Source organism: Notothenia rossii (genome assembly GCF_949606895.1).
Source record: "Notothenia rossii genome assembly, chromosome: 1".
Lineage (NCBI taxonomy): Eukaryota > Metazoa > Chordata > Actinopteri > Perciformes > Nototheniidae > Notothenia > Notothenia rossii.
Window position 1 is genome coordinate 6,172,358 of NC_136912.1, and position 18,012 is coordinate 6,190,369.

At 38.5% G+C, this 18,012-nt stretch overlaps 1 protein-coding gene across 1 annotated transcript in view; it reads left to right on the forward strand.

Annotated features, from left to right (window-relative positions):
* The window catches only part of myom2a (myomesin 2a), a 57,321-nt gene that overhangs the window by 10,278 nt on the left and 29,031 nt on the right, over nt 1-18,012 (forward strand). The window contains exons 7-16 of the mRNA XM_079690964.1: nt 5,179-5,267; nt 5,350-5,388; nt 6,434-6,598; nt 7,727-7,888; nt 9,018-9,159; nt 10,928-11,127; nt 11,215-11,268; nt 14,022-14,149; nt 15,693-15,894; nt 17,770-17,783. Of these exons, the coding sequence (XP_079547090.1) occupies nt 5,179-5,267; nt 5,350-5,388; nt 6,434-6,598; nt 7,727-7,888; nt 9,018-9,159; nt 10,928-11,127; nt 11,215-11,268; nt 14,022-14,149; nt 15,693-15,894; nt 17,770-17,783 (1,195 nt within the window). The remainder of the gene's footprint in view (nt 1-5,178; nt 5,268-5,349; nt 5,389-6,433; nt 6,599-7,726; nt 7,889-9,017; nt 9,160-10,927; nt 11,128-11,214; nt 11,269-14,021; nt 14,150-15,692; nt 15,895-17,769; nt 17,784-18,012) is intronic.

Sequence of the window (18,012 nt, forward strand, 5' to 3'; positions counted from 1 at the left end):
GGGTACAGTGATGAGTAAGTGCTTTACAGTTAATAACCAATCTCAGCGCACTGTGATAGCCGGCATCTAACTTGATCAGGTGATGGGTGATCTGCACACTACCTTTGCGATCGACGTATTGGGCCCCCCTGGTCCACAGTAATAACTGTTACATGTCTAATATGTGTCATGTGTAGTTGTAAAGCTCTAATCAAAATGTAATGCATCATTATTATGATTATATTATTATTATATAGAGTTTGTAAGAAGATTTGGGGAATAAAGCAAAGTGCAAATCTACCAATAAGTGCAATTTCAATAAAAAGTCAAGCTGCACTTTTGCCGGTTTTACCGTGAAAAAACATTATTCAAATCTTCACAGCTACCCAAGCTGCAAGCAATTAGATGGTGTCTTGTAGTCATAACATCATCAACACAAAGGAAGAAACCATTGTACATTTCAATATAAACTGCCTGTACCTTTAATGCCATTTGGAAAGACAAGTGCATCGATGTATTTATGAAATTAAAGTTTGTAAAATATGAAAAACTTGGAACAAGAGGGAAAGAAAAGGAGCAGACGGGGCTGCAAAACAACTTGATAATCTATGTCTCTTTAATGTTAAATATTTCCAAGTTCTTTCTACACTTTTGGGGACAAAACTTCAAATGTCCGTGGCTAGAGAGAAGTAAAGAGGCCTGTTGAATAATGCCATTTAAACTCAAGGGCATCAATGTATGGTAGGGAAAGAAAAGGAGCAGAAGGGGCTTCAAGACAACTGATGCCAAACCAAATAATCTATGACTCTTTAATGATTTGGTTGGATTTTCCATCCCCAACAATATTGTAACAATGTTTTGTAAAAGGCTTTTCATAATGACATTTAAAAAAGCCTCAGGGAAGAAGAATTTTGCGGTTTTTCTAGGTGTCAAAACTTGAAATGTCCGTGGCTAGAGAAAAGTCGAGAGGTCTGTTGAATAATGCCATTTAAACTGCATCGATGTATTTATGAAATTGAAGTTTGTAAAATATGAAAAACTTGGAAAGAGAGGGAAAGAAAAGGAGCAAACGGGGCATAAAGACAACTAATGCAAAGCCAAATAATCTATGACTCTTAATGTTGAATATTTCCAAGTTCTTTCTATACTTTTGGTGTCAAAACTTCAAATGTCCGTGGCTAGAGAGATATAGAAAGATCTGTTGAACCGAAGAGGAACGACCGGCCTGTTGCCTGCTCGTCATCTTCAAGACTCTTCAGCTGTTCGTGTGGAAGTGCTGACATTTGCGTCATTTGAGCCATGAATTCCTCCCTCTCCCTCTCCCTCTATATCTGTGGCATTGAATATCTCCGCTCCTCCGTCATTGCATTAGGGTCACCAAGGAGACTGTCATTTTAGGTATAAAAAGTATATTAGTTCTCATTTAGCGACCCATTGAAATGCCTCTGTGAGAAGAAGACCAGACTGAGTGTATTTCCCCCACTGCTGGTCGTCTTTTAAAATAGTTCAGTCCAGGCTGAAGGTCACATTTCTTCCTTCTATTCTCACCCTCCTGCCTCAGAACACCTTCCTTGAAACACTCCCAACATGTGAGATCATTTTCTAAAGAGGCAGAGCATGATGTCTTATGCTGTAATCAAGCATTGACTCAAGGAGTTTAGCGCTGCCTTTAAAGAGCCGCTGTGGTGTTGTTGAAGAAAGGATGAGTTGTGTACTTACGTTTGTACATAAGCTAATTTATCAGCTCCTTGTTCCCTCTATTACTCAAATCCATCTTCTCGTATTAAGGTAAATATGGATATGCCACCAATTGTTTGTTCAAAATGTCCATTGAGGATAGAAAGGAATATTTCTACTTTTAAAAACTCCAACCTCCAATATTCGAATACGATTACAGCTTCCTCCTCCTTCGGTTCACCTCGTCGATCACATGTGTTGGGTTGTTTTTGGGTACATACTGTATGTACTCTTTGATTTCAATCAATCATTATCATGGAGACATAAAGACAATGGTAGAAACTACAATTGAACATCAATCAAAAACAATGCAGTTTAAGACAGTGCTCCAAGTCATTAAGTATTTCAGTTCTCTAACAACTGTTATCAAGAAGAATTGTTAAGTATTCGCCTGATTACATTTTTTATTCAAATAATTGATTAATTATATTGTGTTTTCCCAACTATTAACACAACCGACATCTATTTTCAAAGGTCAAATATATTTTTTATCACTTTTTGGAATATTGTGAAATCATTACTCGCACACCGTGAGATAATTTGCCTTCTGATGTAAGATCAGAAAATCCGCACTTCAATCTTGACTCCTTGAAAACCCTGTTTCCCCTTAAGTAGTGTTTATCTATCCTTATCACATGTTCTGTATTGGCTCCATCCAACTCTTTAGTGGAAACATTTTTATATTATATTAACCAAGGCTGCATTTATTTCAAGGAAGCATCCTTCCTAAATGATAAAGCCAATATATTTGGTAACACTTTATTTTGATAGTCCATAGTTAACACTCTACAAGTCATCAGTTGACTTTCAACAACACTGTTTCAACAGACAAGTAACATGCATTCAACTGACTGCCAGTAGAAGGTAAGATACATCTCAAGTGTTGATCTATAGATTTGACAAAAAGTGTCTGTTGACTGTCAACATGTTTTTTGCAACAGCGTATTAACCGATATTCAACCTTACTACACTGAACAAAAATATAAATGCAACACTTTTGTTTTTGCTCCCATTTTTCATGAGATGAACTCAAAGATCTAAAACATTTTCTACATACACAAAATAACTATTTCTCTCAAATATTGTTCACAAATCTGAAAAAATCTGTGATAGTGAGCACTTCTCCTTTGCCGAGATAATCCATCCCACCTCACAGGTGTGGCATATCAAGATGCTGATTAGACAGCATGATTATTGCACAGGTGTGCCTTAGGCTGGCCACAATAAAAGACCACCCTTAAACATAAAGTTTTGCTTTATTGGGGGGTTCCGAAAACCAGTCAGTATCTGGTGTGAGGGTTAGGGTTAGGGTTAGGGTAATGTTGTGAATCGAGTGGCCTGTGTTCGTCGCCCATACCATAACCCCACCACCACCATGGGCCACTCGATTCACAACATTACCCTAACCCTAACCCTAACCCTCACACCAGATACTGAATGGTTTTCGGAACCCCCCAGACCCCCCCAACAAAGCAAAACTGCACATTTCAGAGTGGCCTTTTATCGTGGCCAGCCTAAGGCACACCTGTTTAATAATCATGCTGTCTAATCAGCCTCTTGATATGCCACACCTGTGAGGTGGGATGGATTATCTCTGCAAAGGAGAAGTGCTCACTATCACAGATCTTTTCAGATTTGTGAACAATATTTGAGAGAAATGGTTATTTTGTGTTTGTAGAAAATGTTTTAGATCTTTGAGTTCATCTCATGAAAAATGGGAGCAAAAACAAAAGTGTTGCATTTATATTTTTGTTCAGTGTATCTGTAGATTGTGTCAACATCTTCAAAATTGACACTCAACCACTCAAAATCAATCTGTCAGTTGAAAGTCAACAGGGTCATGTCGACTATCTGTTGATAATCTGTTGAGTCAAGATGTCAACTAAAGGTTACATTAAGCATTAGTTGATGATCAACAGATAAGCAACTTTAGAGTTTAGTTGACTATCTGTTGATCGTCAACTAATCTAGAGTTGACTATCAGCATAGTAGGCATAGAAGGCATAGTAGGCATTCTCCACTAAGCGTTTGTAGGCATGTGTTAGGACTATCCAATTAAAGTGAAAAACAGTTGAGAACAGTAGAAAGTCTATAACCTATCAACTGAACACATACATTTATCCACTAATTATATGCAACAGCAGTGTTTCCCCTATATAGAAATAGTGGCGGCGCAGCGCCGCTGCTGAAATATGAGCGCCGCTGCTAGGGAGAGCCAGCCAGCCAAAAAAAGAAAAGAAAATACTCTTTGATTTTTTAAACTTTTTTTTTTTTTCTTAAAATAATAAGTGGCGACCCTTTTTCATTTTTTATTGTTTGTTATGTGGATTTGTAGTATTTGTGTTACTGTATGTTCAATAAAGGTGTATTTTTGCTAAATTTTGAGACATTGCCCCGGACCCCCCTAGAGGATGTGACGTCCACCCCCCAATTCAAACATGTTCATACAATACTGAATACATTTGAAGCCATTTTGACGTCTATTACCTATGTCAATAAGTTTCTGTTTTTGCAGTGTATTTGTCTTTTGTAGAGATTTTTCTTTTATTCTTTACATATAAAATGTCGCCTAAAATCTCACCTAGGGCAGCAAATTGTCTAGAACCGGCCCTGGTACTAGGCCTCAAGAGCCTTTCTTGTGCTGACACATAGAAACAAATTGGCGGGGCGCACTTCGCACACACTAAAAAATTCCACCTGCTCCACGCTCACATTATGCTGGGCCCACGTGCCTTAGCACCGCTGCTATGACTCCATCCTAGCGGAAACAATGAGACAAAGCGAAATGTTTTGCACAACTGATCACGAACACTGGATAACTGAAGACTGATGACTTATAGAGTGTTAACTATGGACTATCAAAATAAAGTGTTATCATATATTTTACAAAAAACTGAAAGTTATGGATGTACTGGGGCAAATCACATACATATATATTATATACATATTATTATATGTATATATTACATACATTTATATATTTGTTTTATACACTGGACAAATTGCTGCTCCAAAAACAAGTTGAACAATATTGAAAACGGGCCGTTCAACAATCTGCCGATAGAACAAGTGAACATGTGCTTGGTCAGAGTTCTTGAAATAAGACGGGATATTTAGATAAATCAGATCTTTTGATCAGCAGGAGAACTCGTTTTGAACTATATTTGACCAGAATCAGGAAATGTTGTGTTACAATATAAGCAGCAAATGCTCAAAGTGTTTCTGTTTTCTGATGTTAGTTGGTGATTTTCTAATAAATACAACTCAAAATAAGATGTTTTGAATTAACAAGATGATGGATTGTCTAAAAACAAGACTCGATATCTGACTGCAGTGTTACTTCTGAAGTTATTATGTCTTAGGTGTAGAGACATATTCTGACTAGATATTAGACACGTATACTTGGCAAGATGTCAAGATGTTGTAGTGTAAGGTCATTTCCTCACGCTCTTTGCCCTTCAGGTGTGCAGTGAGTGATACGGCTGAGTACAGCGCTATGGCATCAAACCCGCACGGCACCGCCACCAGCAAGGCCACCGTCACCGTGAAGAGTAAGACCTTAAAGTGGTTGATCTGCATCACTCAGATATCATGATATTCTCTCTGTAATCATCATTGTGTTTTCCTTCACAGGAGCAGCAGGGACCGGGGAGTCCTGCCAGCTCAATTTAGGTGAGAGGAGAGAACGGGAAGCAGCTGCAAGATAAGCTGAAGGAGGGCCTTTTAAAAAATGTTTTATCGGACACCATCAGTTCAAACTCATGGGATCATTTGGCAACAGAGAGCAGAGCATGTGATGATGAGGGGGATGAAGAGGAGAAGCTTTTGTCCTCGTCCAGACACAGACACATACAAACAAGGACCTCTGCGCATATTAAACACTCTGTAGTTACACACTTCTACTTCTACTTAATGTGTTTAAGGAAATGAACAAGTATCTCTGCTGCCCTGCGGTCAGGTTAATGAATTTAAAATGTTGAGACACTTAAATCAGATTCATTATTGACTCAGATGTTGTCAAAATTGGGAGAGCAGTATTATTCTCCTTTAGCCAATCAGTGAAATAAAAAATAAATGTAATCCTAGCTTTGCCACTTTTCACAAATCAGTGATTTAATTATACTAACATTAAAACAATGTTGGAGGTAAGTTAAGAAAGTGGTTCCTAAACCGAAAGAATATAAATATACATCCAGGTGTCTTAGAAAGGGCAAATCATCCCCTAAACTGACATTAATTGGTATTTTGTTCTCATCTAAAAATATGAAATCCTTATTTTATATTTCTTTGTTTAATTAGGATATCTTTAAATCCACTGATTATGGGATCTCTACCTGGTTTTAAGAATGTTCTTATCAGATCAGAACACAGAACTCCCAGAGACAACAATGTATACGCCCATATTTTACACTGAAATATCAATGTCAATCCTATCTTACATTATATCCACCTTTAAAATAGGTTCTCCCAAATGTAAATACAATATACTTAACATACAAGAAAGAAGCATAAAATAGCGCAATAAACAAATGGTTAATATTTATCAAATAGACTCTGTTTCAGTGAATATGTGTTAAAATGATTAATTACATGTTTCCCTTCCCCAATAAAATACATAACATCAAATACATCAAATCGTGCAATAGACAAATGGTTCACACAGACTCTGTTTCAGTGAATATGTTTTCAAATGATGAACTCCGTGTTCCCCGCTCAGTGCCCCACCTGACTGAGATCCATGCCAGCAAGCTGGAGGTCAGTCTTTTGGACCGTTTCTCCGTCAGCTTTGGGACGGAGGGCAGCTGCATCAGCCTGGTTTGCTCCATGGTGGTGGTCCCAGACCTGCCCAACGTGCCCCCCTTCGCCCAGTGGTACCGAGACGGTAAGACAGCCCTTAATTAAGTTAAAGTAGACCTATCATGCTATATTTGAATAACATAGTGTAGGACCATACCTATATAAGGCATATTTATACTTTTTATTTTTCAAAATACCAAACAGATCATGCATTTTAGCCATTCCTCATTTCGCTCAATTGAACACTGTCTTTGCATCATGGGCTGATTCTGTGAGAACAGCACCATCTACAGGCCTGGCATATGTACTAAAGCGTCTCCAGCGCTTTCCAACGGCAATGTCCGTGGCTGTCTCCTCCTGATTGGTGGAGTTGGCCCAATAGCCGTAGCGCAACTTCTGTGACGTCATAGAAGTGTTCAAATCTGGATCAGTCTGTATCAGATCTGTTGCAGCCCCTTTTTAAGAGATTTGGGTATGGAGGAAAATAGAGAGGGTTGTGTTTTCTGACACTTGGTGAGTTCCCTGGAACACCGGGGACACATATTCATGGGTAAAGACGTACAAAAGTGCATTTTGAATGATAGGTCCCCTTTAAGTTAAGCGGTATTTACCAGACATTTGGCCAAGTCCTCCCTTATCATCCGAAATCCAATGTAATGATTGTCCATTTTTCCATTCTGCTGCTTACATGCAGTTGTTCTCCTATTGCCTTTAAGGAAGTTGGAGGGTCCATCGCGTGCAATACACAATCCTTTATAGAAACCATATTTTTTGAGTGCAAATACTTAAAAATATTGTGTCTTTAAGTTGACATTTATTGTTTTAGTTTCTAAACTTTTTTAATTCCACCTTTCCCAGAGTGCATTTTGAATAAGACAAGATAAGAAGTGCTTTATCGATCCCAATTTGGGAGGATGGACCTTCTTTTAAGAAAATATCTCAAACACTGACCTGGTATCACCTTGGCATTAGTACAATGTGTTTACTTATTTAATGTTATTGTATGTGTGTTGGCCTCTTTGACCTTATTATGTTATCTATTACCGATGTAATATGTATATGTGTAATTTTTACATTTTGGAATGTTTGTCTGTTTTAATGTTTATTGTACAATCCCTTGTCTTTTGATGCTGCTGCAATGCAAACATGTCCCAAATCGGGATCAATAATCTTATCTTATTGTGTTCTTCTGTTCCTCACTGTGTCTCTACAGATAAGCTTCTGAAGCCCAGCGCTCTGGCGGAGATGTCTGTGGGGGGGGGATCCGCCCGCCTGACGCTGCCTCAGCTGGCCAAAGACGACGAGGGTCTCTACACGCTGCGCATCTTCACCAAGGACGGGACCGCGGAGCACAGCGCCTACCTGTTCGTCTCAGGTGGGAAGCATCTCTGCGTCATGGAGCTTTTCATATCTATAAATCAACACCACGTTGGTTCACAATTTTTTGGGAAATTAGCTTGATTGCTTTATTGCAAAAATTGACATTTAAAGCAAAGAACGGTGTCGTAGCAATTTAAAATCAGCTGCTGTCTAGAGAAAATGATGAGTTAGGCAAACATGCCAGTTGCCATAACCTGTTTTTTCACGAAACTGTGTCTCAGGTAGGGATGTCCTGATCACCTTTTTTTGCTCCCGATCCGATTCCGATCATTTGATTTCGACAATTTGCCGATACCGATTTTTCCCGATCCGATCTTTATGCAATGCATTAAGAGAAAAAAAAGCATTCAAGTTGTCGCTTAAGGTTATTTTTTTTATTTAAATTGGATATTCTATCCAACATGGATATAGCTTCTTTCTTTCACAGCAGCATTGGATCAGTTCAGTTGTGCAGCATTGGATCAAAACAAAATAAAGCTTTCAGTACTCGTTAGCTTACTGCTACAATTAGACACTGAGCCCTGCCCACCCTGTTGCCAGATTTGAGAGAAATAAGGAACCAGGTCTATGAAAACATGCCCCAAAGAAGCAACACATACATGATGTTCTGTAATTTGAAACCAAAACTAAGGCCTCAGGATGACTTTAAGACTTGAACATGGGCATTTTTGTTTTGTAACAATTAATAAAAATAAAAAAAGTATTTAAAAAAAAAAAAGAAATCCCGATTCCGATCTTTTGAAAATCACGTGATCGGCTCCGATCCCCGATCACGTGATCGGATCGGGGCATCTCTAGTCTCAGGGCTTCTTAACATTTAATAAACTATGAATGTATCATACTCACTTAATGGGAAGAAACTCAGCTAACTGACGATACGAACCATTTTTACCGAAACAAAACAGAAGTCTCACAAGAAGTAAATTAGCCCTGAGCGATAAAATGCTTCCGCACTTAGCACAGAACTCTAGGTATACATACTTTATTACTTATTGGATCTGCACAAACAAGCGATCAGATTAAAGCTGAGATTCAACAGATTCTAGAGGCATTAGTATCGTCACGCTCGCCACATGGGAAGCACCATTATATCTACCTGATATCCTTATCTCCTTGCTCCCCAGATGCGGCGGCCCCTGTCTCTGGTGCCCCCGGTGCCCCGATGAGTGTGAAGGCGTACGACATCAACTCTGACTACGTGCTGGTGGCCTGGAAACCCCCGAACACCGTCAACGAGGCGGCCATCAGCGGATACTTCGTGGACAGGTGCGTCCCTGAAAACTCAGTTTACACTGAAATTTAAATGATTAAAAGTATGAAGTCACAGTATTTATTTAGAGCTGAACCCATTACTATGTTTAGAGCAAATGACTCAATATCATTTCAAGGATTATCACCAATCTGCTGATTTCAAGGTCCCATGTCATGCTTTTCTGGTTATTACCCGTCCCCTTGTGTGTTATGAAGGTTTTTCTGCATGTAAACGGTCTGCAGAGTCACAAACCCTCAAAGTACACCCTGTAGGGCAGGGAGGGGCAAATGGAGGCCCGCGGGCCGCATGCGGCCCCCACCTCCTCTTTTTACGGCCCTCAGATTAATTTATAAACAACGTAATTAATTCCCCCGATTTTTTGTATTGTTTAATTAAATAATTAAAACAAGAAACACCGGCTGTTGTTATGCATGCTGTGACGTTAAGTTGTAATTATGCCTTTACAAGCTTAAAAGTTGTATTTATCATCTGAATTTGGCGAAACAAGTTTAATATTCTTAAAACCAAGACTTTGTTTATTTGAAATCAGATGAAAACAAACTGTCACGGACCCTGCCGTGTTATCTATGATTACTACGCTTTCATTCATAATTTCAGCGGGAGGGAGGGGGAGTGGTGTGAGGAACAGCAGAGTGCGGGCTGACGGGTGTCTGTGTTGAAATTCCCCTTATTGTGGAATAAGTGGAATGCAGAGACTGGCTACAAGTGTTTTTGGTTCAAGTTAGACAACTAATATCTGGGTTAGTGTTAGTGACCATGACATGTTTATGTCATCTTAATGTTTAATCTCAATACACAGACATTTTCCGTGCTTTCCAATAGTTTAAAATAGTTTTATTCCACTGTTTAATAACCTGTTCTTTACAAAAATGCCAATTGTAAAAATGAAATAACATTTCTGTGAACTGATATTTGTTTACTGAGCTTATTAGAGGATGTTCCCTTTGATTGTAAAATGTCAATGAAGATTTCAGACTTAGTATATTTGTTAATAATTACATACAACACATGGAATTGTTGTGTGTGTGTTCCAAGTGAATCTGCGGCCCCCTGGTGGCCAGTACATCAATGATGTGGCCCCCACCACCATCAAAGTTGCCCATCCCTGCTGTAGGGAGTAAAAATCTAACACAGAAAAGACCTGTCCCAGAACGCCTCGTTGGACATTTCTCTTTTTCCATTTCTCTTTTTCCATTTTTTGTGACATTCTAAGTTACGTAACGACGACCAAATGGAACAATCCGCGGAGCTCCACACACACACACACTCACTCAGCCTTATCTTTTCTCAGGCTGAGTGTGTGGCGAACAGCCTGGCTGTGTGTGTGTGTGCTCATGCTCAGTTTTTCGGTGTCTCGCTGTCTCACAGAGCCCACGCAACAACCAGGAAACAACACCAGAAACCCAGCTCGCACTGTCCGCTCCTCGAGTCTCAAAGGGCGAAGCAGCGAGCCCCGCAAAGTCCTGCCAACACGGCACCCAGACCCCACGCAGCACTCTCATCTGTTTGTCATTTCCTGGTTGCTAACAAACGCCATGGTAACACATAATCACTGATGTTCCGCTGTAATGGTGGTGGACTCATCAGAACAGAGTGGGCGAGCTGACCAATCAGAGCACAGTGGGCTCACCGGGAGGGGGGGGGGGGCAGGAGCTCCAACAAGCCGTGTAGGACAGAGAGTGAATACACATACTTTTTATGACATGAAAGTTCGATTTTCCTGCATTTTTATTGAACTAAATTCATCTCCTCTGTGTTCAGGCGTGAGTCTGGCAGCGACGCCTGGGTCCAGTGCAACGACACCCCGGTGAAGATCTGTAAATACCCGGTCCACGGCCTGAAGGTGGGGAACTCGTACCACTTCAGGGTCCGAGCCGTGAACAGCTCTGGGATCAGCCGGTCGTCCAGAAAGTCGGACAAAGTGACCGCCCTCGATGCCGCCGAGAGCGAGAGGCTGCAAGGTACCGGTGAAGGTAAATAACAGATCCAGATGCAGAGAGGAAGCGATGTCTTCTAACGGGTTCTGCTGTTGTCGTTTCCTGAAACAGTGATTAAAATCGAAGGGAGGTACGACATTCTGATCCATGACGATGATCTGGAAGGTACAGCGTGATCTGGGATCAGATATTTATTACTTCTTAGATTCTGATAGAAATACTAATGTGTGTCCCTCTTTCCAAACCTCTTCAACAACATAATAACTTTACATTCAACATTTAGACCAATCACCTTCTTCTGCTCAATGGAGGGTATGTCCTCTCTACGTATATGGCTACAAATTGAAAAACCACGTAAAAAAATGTTTTCTGATGTATTTTTAGGTGGTTTTTCATGTTTTTTGATGTGATTTTTACAATTTCAACAAAGAAAAACCATCACAGTCTCCAGAGGGAAGTCCACATTTTGAGGAAAAAGTTTTTTTTTTTTTCTCACAGTTTCTTCTTAAAGTTGTTTTTTAAATATTACGTCTGAACTGAAATTGAAATTTTCCAGATTTTGTCTCAGGGTGCACTATATCAGAAGAAACATGGCGTTATTTAAAACATTCTCAGCCACTCACCAAGCCAGATCAACATTTTGAAATTACATATATTTCTTCAGGAAGGAAGTTAAAACATCACATGATATCTTTCCATACAGGTTTAATAAGCTAAAGCTAATGAATGGCCTCTTTATTGGATGTCAGTGATAGCACCAAACACCACATCTTCTCTCCCAGGTTAACATCTAAACATGAGTCTATTACAAAACAAAAATACACACAAACACTGATCTCTTTTTTCCCGCTGTCACTTCAAAACTAATTGTTCTTCCGCTCTAACTTGTGGATATTTACCCGACACAAACTATTACCCGCCCCCTCCTTCCTAACTGTTCCGGTGCCGTCTTCATTTAACCCCCCGTCTCTTTCTTTAATACAATAATCGACTGAAGTGGTTTTAGTGTTTTTTATCAATTAAACCACTTGAAGTGTGCCGAGTCTCTCTTCTTTAAAACAAACCTTTAACACACAAACTAAACACCTTTGCGTTGATGTGATTTTAAACGAGGCTGTTGCAGAAGTCCCACATTTTAATTCAACTATCAAGTTAGTTGTTTAGAGAATACAAGAAGATCCAAAACTCTCTCTGTGCCTACTTTTCCCCAAAAGCTTAATGTAAGTTTTCAAATTGCTTTTAAATCTGAAATATGATCCTGTTGTTATTTATCCAAATCCTGAGCTAAATCATTTTAATAATACGTGGGATTTGTATAGCTCTTTTCCTAATGCTCAAAGCAGTTAAATAAATACATATGTTGCTCAACCTGCACCACTCTGAACTACAGACTAGAATATAAAAAATACTCCAACCAACCATTGATGTTGCTTTTTTTAAACAAAACTTATTTTTGAAAAACATTGTTAAAAAAAAACACAACATGTAGGATTTTAACACTTTCTAATTATTAGTCAAATTTGAAAAAAGAGGGTTTTGTTCCCTAAAAGATCAAGACCTCTCCTGTGGCAATGGAGCTGTTGTTAAAGTTATTTGATGATAACAAAAATAAGGATTTTATGTTTGTTCAAATGATCCCAGCCAGTACAATATTAGCTTAGACCAAATATTCAGCTTTTTAGAAATACCAGAGGAATATTATTTATGGATAAAACTAGTTGAGTATGTTGGCTTAGATATATTTAACCCTTTGATGCACTGTAAGCCCCAATAAGGAAACTTAACTCAAAAATTAAGGCAACTGATTGCCTTAAGTATTTTAAGTTAATCAACTCAAAACTTACAATTTTCAAGAACTTAAATAATTGGACTAAATGTTACATGTACTTATTGATTACAGTAAAATTAAAATGGCTTATTAAGTCAACTCAAATATATTCAGGTACTGTGACTTAAACATTTGAATTCACCTCTACTAATGGATTAAGTTACCAGAATAAAAAAAAAACAAGTACTCAAACACTCTTCTTTTTTTTTTTGGGTTAACAGAACTCAATATTTATTATTTCAACCAAACCAAACACATTGACTTAGTCAACTCAAAATCACATAACTTAAAACTTAAAAACATTGACACAACTGATTGCCTCAATTTAATCGAGTTAATCTATTTCATTATTTTGAACGTTCTGGTTTACAGTGTACACAACATGAGTCAGAAGTGACCCGAGTGAGTTTCAATTGTAAATATCTTTGCAACGAATAACTTTAATAATTCAGAATTCCAGGTATTCCTCAATTAACTTGTTTTTGATCATCAAAAATTCTTACTTTCATTTTTCCTTTCTTACTTTTTGAATGAAAATCATTTTTGTATCACTACCCAACATCACTGTTGACCCATGTATGCAAACCTGATGTATTAATGCAACAACTGTTTTAGTTCCTACATTTTGAGAGGCTGATTGAAAAGAATGACGTGTGGTGATCAAAAACAAGATATGTAATGAATACTTAGAATATGAAATGATTAAATAAATGGATTTCTAAAAATATAGCTAAGAAACACCATGCCATGCATGGAATAACATTGTAGGTCAATACGGGTCATGGTTGAGCCATGGTGTCCCTTAGAGGGGGTTTGCATAGCTAGAATCAACCCACCACTGATGTAGTGTTTTTAAAGTTTTACAAAGACTAAAAAGAAGATTTATTTGCTATAAATAAACACTTCTCCTTTGGCAATGGATTTGTTGATGACGTTATTGGATGAAAATAACAATCAATACATTCTTAATTTATTTAAAATTATAAAAGCACTATAAAAAACACATTGTTCAAAATAAAAACCAATGTGGGATTTCTGCCTCCGCTGCTGTTTGTATTTCGGGCTCAACCCGTTCACTCCCGACCTTTAGGCTACGTAACGATCCCAGGTCAGCCTACCGAAGTCCACGCGTCCGAGGTTTTCAAATCGTACATCGTGCTGAGCTGGACGCCGCCTCGCCCCCGCGGACGAGCGCCGCTGAGCTACGTCATCGAAAAGGTGTGTGACGATGCCTTCAGCCATCAGTTTCCATCAATGCAGCCCACTGGCATATCTGTAGAGAACAGATAAAGAGACATGGACCTCTTAGACTCTTAGTCAGTCCACACAAGAACAACTATTTAACAAAACAATGAAGTATTCAGACATATATATTTACTCAGAATATGTTATGGTCTATTTAAACACAAGGCATTCAATTAGATAGTGATACGCTTCATATATACAAAAACATCATTTATAGGGTACTTTCTATTTGGAAGTATCTGTCCCAAACCTGACATTCACATTTCAATTTCTCTAAATAACACTTAAAACATTTTGTTCAATGGTGTATTTAAATTACATTTAGTTTATTTAAAAGTATGTTTTATCTTACCTGCATGAAAGCATCACATGCACTTCCTTTCATCCGAACACAATACAATTCTAATTTGAGCTGAAAGCTATTATTAACTTAACAAAAGAAATTAAGGATGTCTGTGTTTGGTAGATTATTTCTTTGTTATAGAGGAGATTTGTCAAATGTGTCATGGGCGCACCCCACATTCTCAGCTCTGCTGCTCCTCCCACAAATGCTTGTTCCTCATGAACGTGGTTCCATTGGAAAGGTAAGAAAACAGGCTTTCCAACGGTATAACGTTTATTGCCAATAAGCATTGTTACAACAAAGAAATAATCCAACAAACGTCCTTACTTTTTGTGTTAAGTTTTTATCAAATGGCGATATTAAAGATGCATCGTGTTCCCCATAATTCGTCCTTTTAAATTAAACTTCATTTGAAAAGTATTCTGTAGGTTTACATATTATTTTAAGAGCTATGAGTTCCCTAGAGTCTAAGAGGTCACATGTGTTTTTTTTTTATCATATATGTTATATTCTAAGCACATGAGAGCTGAACGTTGGTCGCTTGCATTGTTGGGGCTTTTTCCATCCAATTCAAAATCCCAATCCTAAATAATCAAATAATTGACATGGTAGAAATGTAGCTCATGTTATACACAGAGACAAGATGAATATTGGTCCAATCACACAGAAATGTATATATATATAAATATATCTACATAAATACTTATCATGAGAAAAACAATGTTGAAAAAACACCACAACGGATATGTTGTTAATGTCATTTAATGCTAACAGAATGTTCAAATGATCCTAGCCAGTTTAATATTAATATAAAAAGCTTTTTTCAGAAAGACCAGAAACAGAAAATATGATTTGAAGACATATCTCAATAAGATACTGCAGTCAAACATAGGGAGTCTTTTTGTCCCAACTTCCGCCCAAAAATAGCTGATTCTTGTTTCCTAACAGAGATCAGACACCAAATGATATTTCAGATTTTCATATAAATGTTAAAAATGTTTCTAAATGTGGCCAAATAAAAACTAAACTGAGCCCCAAACTTTGCAACGACCCCTGAAGCTCCTCTGTGTTTGTGCTACATTGATGAGGTTTGTCGCAGATGGCTGTTCTTACTCATAAACCCCCCCTCATCATCATCCTCCTCCTCCTCTTCCTCCTCCTCCTCTTCCTCAGTGCATAGCGGGCACTGGAGCATGGCAGCGGATCAACACGGCGGTCAAACTGCACTCTCCCCGTTACCCGGTTTTTGATTTGCAAGACGGGCAAAAGTACCAGTTCAGAGTGTTTTCAGTGAACCTGTACGGCTGCAGCGAGGCGTCGTTTTCCTCCGAGCCCGTCCAGAGGCAGGATGAGGACGGTAAGGAGCCGGAGCAACGCAAATACATGAAATACTGATATATATAGAAAGGTATTCATTAGGATTAACCCCTTGAGATGCACATTACATGTTCAACACTTTAATCCAAAGAGACTTACATACTCAATACGGTGGGCAATCCCCACAGGAGCAATTTGGGGTGAAGTGTCTCAGGGACACAACGACATGCTGACTGCAGTGGGGTTTGAACCTGTGAGCCCCTGATCTGAACTCCAACGCTCTATCCACTGCGCCACCCCCCACATGCACCATCTCGTTTTCAAGGGGGTCCCGACAAAAGCAAACGTCTTACAGACATTCATGAACAAAATAACAGAAAGCAAAGCATGACAAAGAAGGACAGACCACGTACAGTCTGTGAAGTAATAAATACAATCATTACAATTTGATAGACAGAAGTTACTGATGGATCAGTTTCATCTGAGCAGCTGAACGTGAGATGATGATGCTTAAACAAACCCAATGATGACAGGGCATCTAGATGACAGGTGAAGTATTCCAGTCTGTTGGGGCTTTAAACATCAACGACGCTATAACGTTATATATATATATATACTGCCAGGTACAAGAGAAATAAATATCCAACTTTAATGCAGGACAGTTTAAGGGCCGGAGCAACGCAACTACATCCAGACACACTGTCATACATGCAAAGTAAAGTACACTCGTTTATTCAGGCAGGCGCTTCTGCACCGTGTCTTCCCGGACAAACAGACTCAAGTTTAGTTTCTCTCCCAGGGCCATATGTGCACTTAGCGCTGCTAATATTTAAGTTATCATGTCTTCCGTGCAATATGAGGGGAATTATGTAATTTAATGTATTATTTATTTATGTACATATTCCTATCATGTCTATTTAAGTCCCATTTCTTGTTTTGATATTGTCTTGTTGTTGCGCTTTGGCACCTTGAGTTCATATTGTAATTTCGTTGCTCTTGTACAATGACAAATTAAAGATCTTATCATCAGAATCAGACTTAAAATGAAAGGTTTGGCTTTAATGCAGGATGGTAAGGGCTCAGAGCAACGCAATTACATCCAGACACACTCTCATATATTTACATTTATGAGGCGTGTGGCGCAGTGGGTTGTGCGTTGGTGTTGGGATCAGGGGAGCACAGGTTCAAACCCCACTGCAGTCAGCAGCATGTCGTTGTGTCCCTGAGACACTTCACCCCAAATTGCTCCTGTGAGGATTGTCCACAGTATTGAGTATGGAAGTCGCTTTGGATAAAAGTGTCTAACAAGTGACATGTAATTTAATATATATATACATGCAATACACTCAAAACAAGTGTATAATGGTGCTTACGTAAACACAGGAGGAGGAATACAGTTTTGAAAATGAATGCAAGTCAAATATTGCAAATTATAAAAAATGCGAACACATTTGGAAACTGTCATATGGCAAAGTAAGATATGCAATCATCAAACATAATCAGGATTAAAATCAGGTATACAAGGATTTGCTTTAATGAATAAAGATGTGGAGCAAACATATGTACAAACTACACATTGATTACGGTTCACATTGCTCATGTTTTAGCTTCTACATTATTATTTATTTAGGTTGCCAATAAGTCCAACGTTGTATACATACTCAACAGAATGAATGGTACACTCCCTAATTGTATAATAGTAATTATATAATATATAATGTTGGTCATTCATTTGTAGAAAATCCGTTTTGTATTCATGCTTCTTCCTGTCTCAGCGATCATTTACAGTCGTACTCTCCAAGATGTAAATTAGTACTTACAAAAATAGTATTGGTGCAAACATGTTAAATGCAAATATTATGCGAGTATCTGCAAACAGGACAGAATGAAATCCTCAGATAGTTTTTTTGTTGAAAGTGATTTTTTGTTCCAGGTGTTGAGGTGCGGGTTGGTACGTACAGTTTAATGAGAACGCCTTCACTGTTTGATGCTGCCGTCACTTCACAAAGTAGTTCCCTCTTCACTGTGTGTGTGATGTCTAACCCTCAGTTAAAGGCAGTCAATATAATGTGTGTGTACAGTTATTTGTAATGTGGCATATTTAAACTAAGAAACAGTTTATTTCTCTGTTCAATCCAGTGTGTAGTTAAGGTCCATTGTTGTCAGCTAGAATCCC